This window comes from Mercenaria mercenaria, chromosome 1 (assembly GCF_021730395.1).
Source record: "Mercenaria mercenaria strain notata chromosome 1, MADL_Memer_1, whole genome shotgun sequence".
Taxonomy (NCBI): Eukaryota; Metazoa; Mollusca; class Bivalvia; order Venerida; family Veneridae; genus Mercenaria; species Mercenaria mercenaria.
The window spans coordinates 10420519-10437412 of NC_069361.1; the positions used below are offsets into that span (position 1 = coordinate 10420519).

The 16894-nt window shown below is 33.0% G+C and overlaps 2 protein-coding genes across 2 annotated transcripts in view; both read right to left on the bottom strand.

The window, feature by feature from the left end:
• LOC123545011 (exocyst complex component 5-like) overlaps positions 1-16258 on the bottom strand; it is a 35697-nt gene extending 19439 nt beyond the window's left edge. Inside the window, exons 1-9 of the mRNA XM_045331221.2 lie at positions 16124-16258; positions 6194-6328; positions 4355-4462; positions 3581-3778; positions 2297-2364; positions 1911-1939; positions 1324-1433; positions 946-990; positions 525-665 (exon numbers count right to left, since the gene is read on the bottom strand). Coding sequence (XP_045187156.2) covers positions 525-665; positions 946-990; positions 1324-1433; positions 1911-1939; positions 2297-2364; positions 3581-3778; positions 4355-4462; positions 6194-6328; positions 16124-16147 — 858 coding nt within the window. The 5' untranslated portion in view covers positions 16148-16258. The remainder of the gene's footprint in view (positions 1-524; positions 666-945; positions 991-1323; positions 1434-1910; positions 1940-2296; positions 2365-3580; positions 3779-4354; positions 4463-6193; positions 6329-16123) is intronic.
• On the bottom strand, positions 10445-13064 carry LOC123527520 (uncharacterized). The gene is made up of 6 exons (XM_053539547.1): positions 12944-13064; positions 12466-12732; positions 12142-12214; positions 11752-11822; positions 11207-11486; positions 10445-10886 (listed from the first exon to the last, which is right to left on the bottom strand). Exons 1-6 carry the CDS (start codon positions 13061-13063, stop codon positions 10639-10641), a joined length of 1059 nt encoding a protein of 352 aa, XP_053395522.1. The 5' UTR covers position 13064; the 3' UTR covers positions 10445-10638.
• Positions 16259-16894: the final 636 nt, after the last annotated feature.

Sequence of the window (16894 nt, forward strand, 5' to 3'; positions counted from 1 at the left end):
AATTTTTTTAAGACTGTCCGCGTTTTTTCTCTTTTAGTTATATAAACCCCCAGTGCAATTGCATTGCATATGTAATTCTCACGACCGCACACTCCTCACACAGCGTTATATATGTTTACTTCCGGGATACACAATTCCAACTTTCTTTTAGAATCACGACAAAATGAGAAGATGACACAGCGTTATAATTCTTTTAATGTATTTTTCAGTAACATTTAAGGTTTATAAATGTCCAGTTTATATGATTCTTTTTTCTTATTAACATAAAACAGCATCCAAAATACGTCTAATACATTACCGGTGGGTGGGGTATTGCATATACCGCTGATACGATCAACCCGCGTTATAAATTTAACCCCGCTAGATCCGCAGGTCTCGAACCTTGGACCCCGACGACAACGTTATAACGGGGTCCCAGTGTAGTACCAGCAAATATGTTGGGCTTTTATTTCATGAACTGACACAGCCATAAAATCCACAATAATCTCTCTGTGAATGTTGACATAACAGCAATACTTAGTTACCTGTAATTTTGAGATGTATATATTCTGTACAAGTTTCCCCATGACGACATCTGGGTTGGTGAAAACTTGCTGGATTAAATCATTGCTCTTCTCACACAGTGGGAAAACTTCACTAAAGGGGTCGGAACTCATGAATGACCCCTGAAATATTCAAATACCATATAGATTATTTAATCTGGAAAAAATTAACTGACAGTCCATTTTGATAATGTGTGACAAGTGAACAGAGTATCAAAAACTCAATTTAACATCAAACACATAACTTCAATTCTAGTATAGCAACAGAACTTTCTCACTGAAGAGATGGTAAGTAAAGTATTTCAGTGGGAGGAAGGAGACAAGATATTCTAGTTCCTAGAGCAAAAATTCTATAAAATATCCATTTAAGATTCTAATTAAAAGTTGATTAAGGAATTCAAACCTTTTGTGCTTCTTCTATGAAAGCATCTACACATCGACCATGCCCCTGAAACACAAAGAAACAAGTTTATTCACCAAAAGTATTCTAAACTATCACTGATGGAAACAAAACTTAACAATTTGCAAAGTCATATTACAAAAGGTATTTATCTATTGGAATGATTTGCAATAAACTAGGACATTTTATAGATTTAATATCTATCCATATAGATATTATAGTAAACATTCCAGTTAGAAAGGTTTGAGGCATTCCTCAATTTAAGTACAAACAGACTTTGTACTTTTGGACCAAACACTTATAACCTAAACTAAAGTAGTTCAAAAGTTACTGTTGTTAAACAATCCATTACCTACCAATTTGTTCTGCATTTAACCTTACCTTGAAGTTAGACAAAACTGAGGCACATCTTTTCATTTTGCGTTTATCTCCCTCGCGATGTGCCATTCTGAACTCTTCTATCAACTCATTCTCTATCTCATCATACTTGTCTAAAACACAGAAATTTAACAACCTGCGGTAAAATATGACAACAACAGAACAGAGAAAATAAAACTTATGGACATAAAAGTGTAAGATGGCATAAGACAGAAGTGTATTTTTTCAGTCAAGTTTTAAGTCACAGTGGTGTTGAAATAATGGTGGAGGAAGACACAAGGTTCACATCAGTTACACAAGTCCTCAGTACTGAGCATCTAGAATGGTTCAAAGCAACACAACAGGAATGTTTCAGTAGCAGTGACAACCACTGACCAAAAAAGTTCTAGTCTAATATACTAACTTTTCCCAATGTAAAGTATGTTACATTAGAGCTGTGTCTAAAAGTCTTCTTTAAACAGCCACAGTACTGGTACATATCGTTGAATGAACTATGTAAATTATAAAGACACATCTTCAACTATATTTTAAAAGCTTCTTTTCTAATACCTGTATCTATTCAGTTATGTAATTGTAACTTTCTCTCTTACCAGCAATTTTTCTCCTGGCTTTGCCAAATCTGAAGAATAATGATATAAAACTTATAAACACAAAGAAAATACTATCTATATCACAGGCAATTTTATACACTGCAATTTTAGTTTTTATCAAGATGATGCAATTTGCATCCACTATACAACCATCTTAATGGACTATTCTTTACATAAAAATTATAGCATCTGCAATGGAGTTACAGATAAGGCTTAAGTTGCTGTGAGTTAGAATAAAATCGAGGTCACTGTGTCAGATTTGAAGATGTCTAATTCAGCTAAATCATAAAGGAGTATATACAAAGACTAATAAAGAGTCATTATTTCAGGCAATGCATTTAGCTTACTAAGTTTCAAATGCAGTTACTATTAAATATTAAACATACTTTTCTGTGCTGGGAAGTTCTAGAGCAATCATATGAAGTTTCTGTATGATTTCAGCTGCCAACTGCAACTGAAAAATATTCAAACAAAACCTTGACAGAAAAACTAGAGCTGTTTGCAATACACATATGCCCCCAACCCCAACCTACAAAGATTACCTGTCTTAGGCTAATGGGTATGTAATTTTGTACACTGTGATCTTAACTTTTAGCTCACTGGCCCCAAAAGAATATGGGTCATCTACTGACCACAGGCAATCATTCTTTGAAATCTGACAACAGTCGGCTACAGCATTCTCCAGTTATTGCTTGGATCCCCATTTCAGTCTGATGGTCAAGTGCTGTGAAACTGACCTCTGACCTTGAACACAACAGCTGTTAACTATTGCCCACAGGCAACCATCCTATAACTTTTGACAGCTTTTGTCCAAAGCGTTCTTCAGTTATTGATCTGAAGCAATTTTCAGGCAGAAGGTCACTTCAGCCTTGACCTACTTGTCCTCAAAACAATAGGGGTCATTTATTGACCACAGGTTATATTCCTACAAAGTTTGACAACTGAAGGCCAAAAAACATAACATTCTTTAGTTATTGAGTGGAAACGATTTTTAGTTCCAACGTTATTAATCTACTGACCTGCAAAAACAATTAAGGTCATCTACTGATGACAGTCAATTATCATACACCAGATCTGATCATCACAGACACAAGCATTCTCTGGTTATTGATTTGAAACCAAATGATCTTCCGACTAACCAACAGACTGACAATGAGCTAAACAATAAACCCTATTTTCTTTGAAAGGGGTATAGTAATTTTTCTGCTATTAAAAATGAAAACTCATTTCTCATATCCAACATGTTATCATATCTACACGTTTGAAGGGTAAAAGGCAATACTTCTGAAAAATTGCCCATTTTCATAGATCACTAGATCTGCATTTATAACATATGTCTTATAATTTGAAAACTATAAAGAACGTTCAAGTTCATTCTGACAAAAACGAAAATTGTTCCCACTTGCTGGAAAAGCGGTGGGATGTACAAACAAGAATTTGTCTATGGACCGGAGATGTTCTGAATCCTTCATAATTGGTCTTTTCTGTGATATTTCCAATTCTACTTTAAGTGATGTATTATTGATTTCAGAAGTTCTTTATCAAACACTCTTATATTTGGGGTGTAATATAGCACTGTGGTTGAAAAGATAGGTTTTCCAAGGCTGTCAATTTGCAGAAAGAAAAGTCAGAAATTGTCAGACTGGATTCATAAGACATAAAAGAAATACCTGAAATGGGTCTGTGAATATAGCAGATTTTGGAGGCTCATCAGTGAGGAATTCTGACAGATAGTTCATCAGCCTCTGAGCCTCGACAGCACGAGCCCTCGGAGTGTTCACACCCTCTAACTGGTCTCCAAGATGCACTACTTTTGTCGCTACTGAATTTATTCTTTCATCTAAACCTTGAAAGTGAGAGAAGGCAGCCTGCAAGAATACAATTCAAAATATAACAGTGATTTATAAAACAGCTAAATCAGCTTGGCAACTGGGACAAATTATATCACTTCTGGAAAGAAATACATAAATAAACTGCAAACAATAGAAAGCCATTAATATCTTTATATTTGTTTAACACAGCTACAGGAAATATATAAATTTCTGCTTCACTACCAATATAGCATGGATTTTTCATTTATGATAGACACCTTAACTACTAAATGAAATTAAATGCTTCACCTGTAACCACATTTTCAACTCTGGGAATCAATTTTACTGCTGGTATTTCCATTTTAGTTTTGCTTTTGTTGGGTCTCAAAGCCAGTTTTAACAGTATTTCATTTATATACAGCAGACAGCTAACAAAGCCAGTGAATTCATCAGCAATATTAACCTCTTCCCTCCAAGCAATTGACAACTTCCAAACATGAATTACAGGTTAAGATTAAATTATACATTAACACGGTCCAAATCTACAACCGCCTGATTCAAAGTGTTGTGCACTACTTTTGTGTTAACTGGGTGGGATAATTCACCCACTAAATATTGGCTTATAAATATAACCTGATTATTTCTCTGCAGATCAACTACTCTGGCCCAGTGTTTCTTTTCTTCATCCTTACATTCCTCCTCCAGTTTGTCTACACGTTGCTGTACCATGTCATTCTTGTGCTGTAACATACCTATCATCATTCTTAGCAAAGTTTCAAACACAACAATCAGTATTATGCCGGTATCTTCAAAATTACTTATTACACAATTCTGCATACTTTTGGAGTAATACTGATGTCAAACTTATAAAAAAATTAAGCAAGAGCTATCCATAAGACAGCCAATGCTTGACTATTCGAATTGTTGTCCCAGAAGCAGGAATATTACCCTAAATGTTAAAATATCTATAGAGTTTCAATCCAGTATCTGCACAAGTTTTGGAGATAGTACATGCAAAACTTTAACCAGAAGTTTTAAAGTTCAAAAGGGGAAATAATTTTGCAAAATACAGGTCAGAGTTATGGGACTTGATGCTATGAGCTAGTTTTATAAACCCGAAGAGATGTGCAAAGTTTCAATTCAATATTTGCATTACTAAGTTTTGAAATAGTAACTTGCATGCAAAACTTTATCCAGGATTTTTTAAGTCCAAAAGTGGACATAATTTGGCCAAAATAAATGTCAGAGTTATGGGACTTGATGCTATTACCTAGTTTTATAACTCTGAAGACACAAGTGAAGTTTCAAATCAATATCTGCATTAGCTTTGGAGATAGCAACTTGCATGCAAAACTTGAAGCAGGATTTTCTATGTACAAAATGGGGCATTATTTGGCCAAAATACATGTCAGAGTTATGGGACTTGATCCTGTGCGATTGGTTATTGACATAGAAAAAATAAGTTTCAAAGCTATATGCCTTTACATAACAGCTATAAATAATATGTTCTTACATGCAAACTTTAACCAGGATTTTTTAAGACCAAAAGGGAGCATAATTTGGCCTAAATGCATGTTAGAGTTATGGGACTTAATACTGTCACCTAGTTTTAAAACCCCAAAGATACATGTGAAGTTTCAATTCAATATCTGCATTAGTTTTTGAGAATAGTAACTTGCATGCAAAACTTTAAGCAGGATTTTCTAAGTCCAAAAGAAGGCATAATTTAGTCAAAATACATGTCAGAGTTATGGGACTTGACCTAATGAATTTGATTATTGACCTAGAAAAAGAAAAAAAAATTTCAAAGCTATATGCCTTTAAATGACAACTATAGGTACTTGCATGCAAAACTTTAACCGAGGTGTGACGCCGACACCAGGGTGTGTAGTATAGCTGAGACTATTCTACGAATAGTCGATCTAAAGATCAAGTTAACAGTATAATTCTATTCTTTTAACAACCCTATTTCCACTTTGCTTGATAGAGTTGTCTGCTCATGTTTACAGACTGGGATCATGATGATGGTAAACAAGTATGCAAAATATGAAAGCAACATCTCAATGGACTTTGAAAATATTTAAGGTGGTACGCAAACTTAATATTACAATAAGCATATTCAAAGTCGAAAAGGGGCCATAATTCGGTCAAAATGCTTGATAGAGTTGTCTGCTCCTGTTTACAGAATGGGGTCATGATGGCAAACAAGTATGCAAAATATGAAAGCAATATCTCAATGGACTTTGAAAATATTTGGGGTGGTACGCAAACTTTAACATTTGTGCGACGCTAACGCTCATGCTAACGCATTATAGTGGAGATAAAAATGCTTGCCATAACCAAGACGTACATTTCAATTTTTGTTTTATATTTTACAGCTAAGACAATACTTCAGTAAATCATCAATATCTACACCATAGATTCTTTAAAAATTATACTCCTGCAATTATTTTGAAAAAAAAGGATGAATACCTTGAGATCAGCAATCATCCTTTCAAAGGCACCATGAAGTAACATGGGATCAAACTCATCGTGCTGACTTCGAGCTTTCGTTCCCATTGTACGCCATGCCAGTCGTTCAACGAACTCATGTGTATCAAATGGGTCCTGCAAATATAATGCAAGTTTAACTTAGATAAAGCTCTCATAATGTTGTCAATATTTACCAGTCTAAGAAATTATGTAGACTGTGATACATGTACATTTTTGAAGACAAAATTCAACTTACACAACTTTTATGCAGTGAAGACTCTTTATGAAAGATGGACCTTTGGTCAATCAGATTTTAATCATGATGATCTGATCATTTACATTCAATTTGATTTATATGCACTGGGTGCTTAATACATGTTAGATTTTCACTAGAGATATTCTTAAATTTTTATATTTCTATCCTGGTTGCCTAACTATGATAAAGTTTTTTAAAGTATCGGAATTACTTCAAACACTTAATAAACTATCGGTTTTCAATCAGCGATTGTCACCTATGCAAACACGCAGACAATCATATGTAATTGTGTAGGTAATACACATGCCGTCATGTCTCGCGGTGTAATGCAAACGAGCAACGCTGATTGGCTATACGCGGCAATCGATGACAAGCGAGTAACTTCACCCACTAATATTGCTCAAAGTCAAACCTTGTGTATTCGCTGGTGTTTGTAAACAATTAATTATGGCGTTAAAGTTTGCATCCCACTGCAGAAACTTGCATCTGGGGACTCCCAAGCTTCAATTAACACGCTTAAACCAGGACCAATTGTGCGTATGGGGACGCTGAATTCGGCGTTTCTGAGAACCCTGCCACTCAAATGCTCCGGCGAAACCATGAGCGACATTTCTTTTCATTGTTTTAAATTTGCTAAAAACAACATTAACCAACATGTGCATAATTATCTAATCAGCTGGGTAATTAAACTTGTCAGTTGATCCAATTATACAATAAAAGTTGAATTAATTTGACCCCCAAAATGTCACTAGCTACTCAAAACACTCATCTCATTCAGGTGAAATAACAACACATCATGTATAATCAATCTCAGGCGACCTTTACCTTGCATCAATTTCAGTGCACAGTGTATGAAATTTACGTTCGTGAGAAAGATCAGAGCGCTGATTATTTTTGTTGTATTTTTTGTTGGCACCACTGAAATTCACCAATTGAAGATTTTTAGCGCCAGAATTTATTTATTGAAGCATTTGGCACCATTGGTGACCAACAGCGGGAACCCTGCATGCCCCACAGACATATGCTATCCAGGCTGGTTTTGAAAGGGCACTTGTCAAGATAAATACACAAGGCTGATAAAAGGGCATGTGGCACACATGGGCAGTTCCAAGGGCAGCATGGCGGTACTTCATAAGGGGCATGGCACTGCGCCATGTCAAAAAGGCCTGCAGGAAACACTATCATTAAAGGAAGTCACCATTATTTCTTTACTAAAGCAGTAAAACGAATTCAACAGTTCATGAGCACAATCCATGTTTTAAATACTAAAGAAAACATTAAGTTTATTATTTAAATTTATTAGTCCTGAGAAAAACAAGAATTCGATTAATGATAAAAGCTTCTGATTATGGCGTACACATCGAATGGAATTTGCGATTGTACTTTTCTTGGGATTAAAGAATTTTAAATAAATTCTACTTCACTTGTTTCCTGTCACTTACAATGTATTTAAAACATTGAGAAAAATAAGAGAGCAAACATTTGAAATTATCTCCCGGTTTTAAAGATAAAATATAGTCTCCTCTATGTAATTACACATTATTCATACTGATTACCATACCTGTAGCTATACCTGTAGGGTTTGTCTAGAGGTCCAGTTACCAGACCACTAGCTACTGCCATTTATAAAACAAACAAAAAATGTAGTTTTTAAGCAAATTAAGTTTTATATTTTCATAATACACATGTTTATCAAAATTGTGATTATATTTATATTCTAGTAAAATTGACGAAAACAAGTAATATTAGAGGGGGCATTCTGGTTCTGGTTCTTCAGGTAGTTTCCAAATCTCTATATTGGCACTGCCAGCAGAGCAGCTGGCATAGTATAATCCATGTGAATCAAAATAAATCCATCACCGTGAACATCATGCAGTGAACATATACACACTTGACTGTCTATTTACATCACTTATCATATCATATGTGTATCCAGCAGTTAATAATCAATCAGTATCACATTTGCAAAGCTATCTCTATATTCTCAGTCTACTTCACACACGCGCTTTTCAGCATTAAAAATCTTTAAGTGGGCCGAAATAGCCAACGAAAGAGGACAAAATGACCAAAACTGGGACCAGAGAACTAGGTTTTTTTAGTTTACGCTTATTTATCTTAGCTAAATTGTGATTACAGCTTAAAGCTTATTTGAATCACTCTCGAGTCCACTTCCTAGAAGAAACAGTACTGGTATCCCGACGTCATGTGTTCCCGACATACATGCATTCTCGAGCTATTATGGAAATGACCTGTAAATTTTTGCATGCAACATAATCCTAACAAGTAAATACACATGAGTGTAAACATGTGTAAACTGCTGTTTTAAAAATGTAAAAAATAAACAATTTACCTCAAATCAAAGCAGGACAGTTTTAGTCTGAATTCAAATTAAGTAAATAAGCTAGAAAATCTTAATGTAACTTTTAACATGGTTTAAAAGTTGATATATATTCACAAATATTCCGTCAAGCATCATTACTGCTGTCAAAATTTCTGCACCGGAAGTCAATCAAAATAAACCTTAGAGACATCAATCTGCCTGATTTCCACTGTAAGAGATGTGGACTGCGTAAAGTAGCAATAGGCACTACCTGAAAGAACTGAAAAACATATTCATTTTCTCAGATATAAATCAGGGCTATCTGTAAAGGAAATATTTTAGAAGAAAAGTGTTAATTTTTAAAAGAAGTTCAGGCTATAGCCTTTTGATATTGATATGGGTAGGTTTTGAAAAATATGTAGCAATTTGGGGTTTTCGAATTATTTCAATTGTCATATAAGTTGCTGGGCAACAATATCATTTGTGAATACCCATTGTATTAATTTAGAAATATTAAAAAAAATAATGTAAAATTCCATATTTATTAAACGAGTGATATTTCCAAATTAAATACTTTTTGCAGTGCTACAGTTTCACAACAGTGGTTTTAACAGAAATGGTAAAAATATCAGTTTCTAAATATAGCTCAGGAATATATGACAGGTGCTTCCTGGAACTAGAACGTAGGTCACTGATAAAATATGCTAAGTACTGTGAACTCAAACGAAAATAGAATTGTGTATTTTTTAAATCAGGATGATCAGGAAGGGGTAAATTTTTGAGGAAATGGTGATTTGAAAGATGAGTTTATCTTATTTATTTTTTAAATATGCCTGTTTTTGTTAGACTGTCGTGAACACATGATGCCAGGATTCCAATTGAATGACAGACATCTCACCCCGATGACATTTCACCCCAAAAAATAGGATGACATTTCACCCCAAAGAGACAAATCACCCCAAAATAGAAGATGACAGATCACCCCCATTTTTTTTTTTTTGTTTCTTTTAATCATATTATTATATTGTTTAATAGATTGAATTATTATACACTTACATAATTTATTTTATGCAATTATTATCTCGTCTATTGATATTTTGTGAAACTTATGACTGTAAAAATTTAATGTAAATATATGACATGTCACCTATATAAAAGCTGTTTATTTGAGTATATATAAAATATACTGATTTTAATCATCTTTACAGACGATTATTTAGTCTGATGACATGTAAATGGATCATTTCAGATGTTGCCTTTGTATGTCATTTAATATCATTAAAGATGGTCAAACACATTTTAGCAACAATTTATGACCTGTTTCAGTCTTCTGTTACATATTCAGTTACAGATTCATTTAAGGAATTAAACATTTATAACATAGAGTTGTATCTATGTTGGAAATATGTATTTTATTACTTTTTATGAAATTTTGTAATTATCTCCCTTTAATAGGAGTGTTTTTTTTAAGGGAATTATTTCTTTTGATTTCAATACTTTGTCTACTGTTGCATTTAATGAATATTTGGAAATTTCAACAAACTAATTCTTGATTCACCCCAAGCAACTGATTATCTGTATAGATATGATATCTGTAGATATCATGAAACGTATTCAAAACACAAGCAATAGTATTTCATGTAATATACCTTCTAGACAATAAATTACAACTGGGTAAGATGTTTACTGGTTTATTTAGATATTCATTAATCACATGAAAAAACAATACATTTATTTACATGACTTATTCACATAGCAAGTATTATAGCAAATACATAATACACCTATCACAACTCAATTGGGCAAGTTTCAAACTTCATCAGACACAGTGGCACAGTTAATGTTGGTCACAATACATCTCCTTATCACCTAAAACTGTCCATAATACGTTCCCACATTTCCAAGGAATTCTTCACACACAATGTCATGGTTATCATACTGATCCCATAAATCAAACAACCATTCATCACTGAGACGACATCGACGGGATGTACTTCCTTCAAGAAGTCTGGTCACTTCTAGATTCACCAACTTAGATTCTACAAGGAGGATCTCCAGAAGGCGGTAGGTCTTGACCTTCCCTCTGCCGGCCTTTGTGTTCAGTTTTCGGTGCCACCCTGAAATTATAACAATTTCCCATTACATTACAACATAAAATTAACTGTCAGTTTTGCATTTTAAAAGCCACATTCTTTGTCTACTTGTTACGAATAAAGTTTTTATTTATTTGTTCATATACTTTTTAAAAAAAATTTATTATTATTGGTAAAATGGCCCCAGCAGGCATGCTTGACTCTGGTTGTTCAAATAGTCATCATCACCATTATTATCATCATCATCATTATGATACTGAATATATTAGATTGTATAGAAATAGGCGCTTAATCAAACTATTGAGCTGCGGTTTTGTATGCAGTCTAAGATAATATTCACTTACCCTCTGTGTCATTGTTGGTACGGATGGTCTGACGGTACACAGACCACTCATCTTCAGACCATTTAGAGCTTTCAAGCCACTCGTCGCTTACATAAGTGAAGAGGTCCTGGACTTGTTCAGAACTGTCTTCCGCCTGCTCTTGTAATTTCCTGAAGGCCCGTTTAATGTCTGCTGCAGGGAGGAATGGCAGTGCCAATAACTTGCGTATCAGACTGTGTACTGACTGGCGTTCTCTGTATGTTCTGGCGAGACCAAACTCTCCGACATGCTTCTGTACAGCCTGCAAAGTATCAAATTTATTTGCATTAACTCCAAAATTTTTGCATTTGATATTAGTCACTGTCATATCAATAGTCTAAATTTGTCAAATAATTTCAAGAGACATTTGATATCAATTATAATATACTATAAAATTAAAATGGAACAATTATTTTTAGTAAACAAACTTATCAGCCATAAAATACTAAGTTAGACCAATCCCTGCCTTCATAAACAAACAGACAATAAGTTTTAATGCAACTTGAGAAATAAATTTATGTACTCACCTGTGACCAGTGGAATGCACAACCCTTAAGCTTACTACTGGGGAACACCTCCCTCAGGGCCTGCCACAGAGCTGAAAACAAATAATATATATTAGGGACCTCATTATAAGTCAAATACTGTTACCTCATAATGACAATTTTTTTTTTTAATAAAATAGCTAATTTAAAAAAAACATTGTTATTTTTGTTATTAACAGAAATTGTACAATTGTTTCATTCATTTGTAATACTCTTCAAATACTGTTCTTATATTTTACACCTCTCTCTCAAATATTGTTAGAAATGATTGATCTAACTTGTTTGTGTTATTTTTGTTATTCACATAGAAATTGTACATTTGTTTCATTCATTTGTAATACTTTGCAAATACTTTTCTTATATTTTACACACCTATCTCAAAGTCCATGGTGAAGCACTCTACTGCTGGAGCCTCTTCCAGAATGTCAAGAACCTTCTGCAGGATCTGAAATTTATGGAATTAAAAGCATTCTACAATGTTGATTATGATATTCTGATTTAATATAAACTGATTTAGTACAGTTTTATTACTTTAAGGAAGAAAAATAAGAAAAGTGTATTTATTTAAATTATTTTCATTTGAATCAAACTGATCTCTTTGCAAATCATATACTGAATTATAATATAAATAATTGAAATAAATTAAATTGAATAATTAAAAATCCTCATCCAAATATTAAACAATGTATAACTCACAGCAACATAGTCCTGCTTTCGGCGTCTTGACATCAGCACGTACATAAGTGGCACCTGCTTCATGTTGTCCCCCTCTCGGATGAAGGCATGGATAGACCACAGCTGAACGAATGGTGAATGTACTGCCTTGAATGTACCGTCTAAGTACCACTTCCGTGCTTTGGTCAACAGGTCCAGCTGTGTCTGGGTGGCGAACATCATGTGGCGTTCTCCGGTCACATGGACATCTCCTACCAGAAATGGCTCCTTGAGGAACTCGTCATCAAACTAAAATTATGAGATATGATATCTATTCAGTGAAAAAAATCAGAACCTTTCCTTTTAGAAATACAAAATAAGATATAGAGTTTTCATGTTACTTAATGAATATCACTTCAATATCATAAAAATCATAAAGTTTTTACTGACAAAGCTTTTATTTTGAGGCAAGCACTGAGAGATGACAAAAATGCTGTTTTTATTTTGATATAAAACATACCTCGAAATCCAAGTTCTTTGGCTGTTTTGGGAGAACCCCCTCCCTGGCACGGTGCATTTTTCTGATGACTGATTTTGTTTTTGGTATTCTGCTGTCTTTGGACCCAAACAATGACGTCATGGCTTCACACATGATTAAGTTTCTTCAGCCCCTTCTGGATAAGCCTGTAATCTCTACGGCTGATTCCTGAATTGATCATACGATAACAATTATAATTTTGGAAAAACAAGTGCAATATGTAATAATTTGAGTTTTACCCTTAATTGTTAGTTATTTTATACCAGGGTTGGCAAAACCCAGAGTTTTTAGCATATTGCCCAGCCCAGCACAGAACAAAACATATATTTTTAAAATTATTAGATGATTTGTACATAGTACATCATCAATATATACTTAATATTTGCATTACATATAGTATAACATCACTGTAACTGTATGATAAATTATAATAAAAAACAGTTTACATAGAGGATGATCACAGATCATAGTTTACTAGACATGATAGTATTTCTAATTTTTAAACTTTCTTTAACATATTTTGCAATTTGTTAGTAGTAGTTTGCAACAGCTGAATAAGTTTGAACATCGATGGTCTTACGTAAAAGTATTTCTTTATATATCTATTATGTAAATTCCTGTAACAAGGACAAATTAAAATAAAGTGGTACTCATCTAAGTAGACGGGGCCATTATTCTCAAAAGTGTGCAGAGGATTACAAAGATTGCAAAATGTAAAGATTGTTTCACTGTGGTTAGTGCCAAAATGTTGAAAGGTGTTTACTTTCCCATAAAGAATATTTGTTGTGTAAATACACCATAATTTTGTTAATGAAGCTGTTTTGTCAGCTATCTTAGTCACAACTTCACCAATTTTTCAAAGTAGTAAAACTTAATGTTAGAATTAGCTAACATTTTATAACCAATTAGACTATTTTTTTAAGCTGGATTGAGATGAAAGCTTCAAACTTATTGAAACCACCCTAGATTCCACTTCCTGGAAAACCAGTACTTTATTAATACTAAACATCATACCTTTGAATGTTTAAGAACAGTTAGAAATGATTTTACTGAAAAAAATAACTGAACTGTATATTGATTTTTGGTTTCATCACAGGTCTTTTATTATCACACATGATGCATGGGTACTTTGGAATTTCAGCTGTCATGACAACAATTTATTTGTAAAATATGATAGAATTTGATTTCCCTTAGATAACTCTATTAAAATATTCTTCTTTCTAGTTTCTGCATGGACATAAGACAGGCAGTGATTTTCCAGTATTAGAAACTATTTATTTTTCAATATCTATATTACATCATTAATACAGGTTTTTCTCATGGAACAGAAAATATATATGATACATTAATTTTTAACTTTTTATTATTACCAGTTTTCAAAACAATAATAATAAAACTAACATCACAAAAATATAATTGTAACTGATACATAACTTAATCATAAAATATATATTTGATTATAAATATAATTTATGTGAAAAGTATGTTATTAAATGTGCTTATTTTAGAAAGTAATAATTTTGATAACTTATTTATGTTATAAAATATATGAAAATATTTGTATTTCTTGTTAATGTGATTTAATTCAACTAAGAAATTGAAAATTACCCAGTCTGTCTATATCTTTCTGGAGAATAAAGACTCTGTATCAAGTGTCAGTAACTGTTGCCAATCAGTGACACATGGGAAATAAACAGGAATTTACAGGAATTTCACAGGAATTTCATAAGAATTCACACTTAACATACTAACATTATCAGTCAAATAAGTTACCGGACTATCTCCTAAAATTATTTTATTGTTTTAGCATATATTCCAACTTCTAACATCTAAAATAAGTGGAAATGATCAAGATCAATCAAACATATCTTCATTAAAATCTATATATATTAATATATCAAAGACCAAAAATAAAAAATAAAAAAGGCATTAAAATTTAAATCAAAACATCACCCTGCTATTCTTACCTTATCAAATATATGTTATCAAGGTTATAACTATTGGCTCACTATAATTTGGTTGATATGTTTCATTTAAAAAAAATAATTTAAATTAAATATCCCAAAGGAGTTCTCATAAAGAAATGACTACCGTTATAAAAAATAATTCATAACAAAGCTAATATAACATACCTGTGCCACAAAGTCTATGGCGCCACCTGTCACACATGTCACATGTTACAGCTTCACATTTTGCAGTAACCTCCCTATCACAAACAACACAATCATTGTCAGACATTGTCCACAATTGCACTTTTATTAATAATTTGATATTAAATTCAGAAAATATTCCAACTTAGGTTAAATACACAATGTTTACTATTATAAATATTCCGTATCACAATAATTCAGATTCAAAGTTTCAAGAAGATATGAAACTAAGAAAATAAGTCTACAGTATATATAATAATCAGAACCAATTAAATTCTCTCACTTTTAATTGCAATCAATTTTTGGTATAGAATTATTGTTTGATTTTAAAAAAAATATTTTATCTAAGAATATTTACAATAAAAAGCTACACTATTAGGATAATATTAATTACTCACTGTTTCTTTCATGTTTTCCTTTGATCAGAAATTCTTCAAAAGACTTCAAAAGCACCATGGAAATAATCGGATTATCCCCGAAAAACTGATAATCTTTAATTGATTGATCAGTAAGTGGTCAATCATGATTATGTTTTACTCAATTTAGAATCACTAATTGGTTGCCTAGCACTTCTTTAATCAATTGAATTTGAATTCTTTTATGTCATTTTCAAGTGACATATTAATTGTTAATTGCACTTCTTTAATCAATTGAATTTCATTTCTTTTAAGTCATTTCTAAGTTGCATAATTATCTCCTAATTTTTCAACATGGCAAAAAGTAACATTATATATCAAAATCTGAAAATGGGGTGAAATGTCACTTCCAAAAAAATGAAATTTTGGGATGAAGTGACATCGGGGTGAAATGTCATCCAAAACAGGGGTGAATTGTCATGGGGTGAAATGTCATCGGGGTGAAGTGTCTGTTTTCCTACCAATTTATGCGAAAATTATGTGGGATATGGTCATGCCCATGGTCATGACCCAGTGGGGCTCGAACTCGCGGCCTCCGATCGACCGACGTTCTAACCACTAGACCAACGTTCACTTTAAGACTATAAAACCGCTACCTGCTCCAATTCTTCGAAAGACATTTTGTCAATAACTTGTTACAAAAATAAAATTAAAAATAAAATAAGGGGATCAGCATCCTCCTTTGAAGAGAGTATACAATCGAGGGGAACTAATCCATCGGATTGGTACTAAATGCCATCTTCGAGCCGTATAAGAAATAGCCGGGATTATGATCTGCAAGTGACATGTTATTATACTGTATGCCTTGGATTGAAAATAAAACTGAAACTGAAGTAACATATTTTTTTGTGTTTTGTTTTTGTTTCCATCTACATCTACATATTACTGCTGAACAATCGCCGATTATTATAACTAGCAAGCAGTGACATAGATATGGCCAGGAATGGGCACTTCTGCGCAAAGGCATTCATTTGTAACTCCTTCTATCCCTTTGGTTACTCAGGTAAAATCATATATGTCTTTGGTTACTCCAGTTTGGGTACTCAAATACTTTTATTATACAGTTATAAAAATGTGAAAAAATTGCCTATGTTTTTGAAATTTCTGGTTACATGGTTACTGCTTTCTTCCTTTGGTTTATACAAGGGTTACAATTGGTTACTCCAGTTTCATTCACTTAAAACTTTTGTTATCGGGAGACTATTTCACACACGTATACTCCTAGAAAAGAAAAAATGTAAATGATACGATGCCCTTTAGTAAGGTACTAAGTAGTTTAGTGAGCATTAGGTGGTAAAAAGGTAAAGGTAAATTTTATTTACCGCCGCTTTGTGAAACAATGAACATAAGCTCTGTAGAGCTTTTGA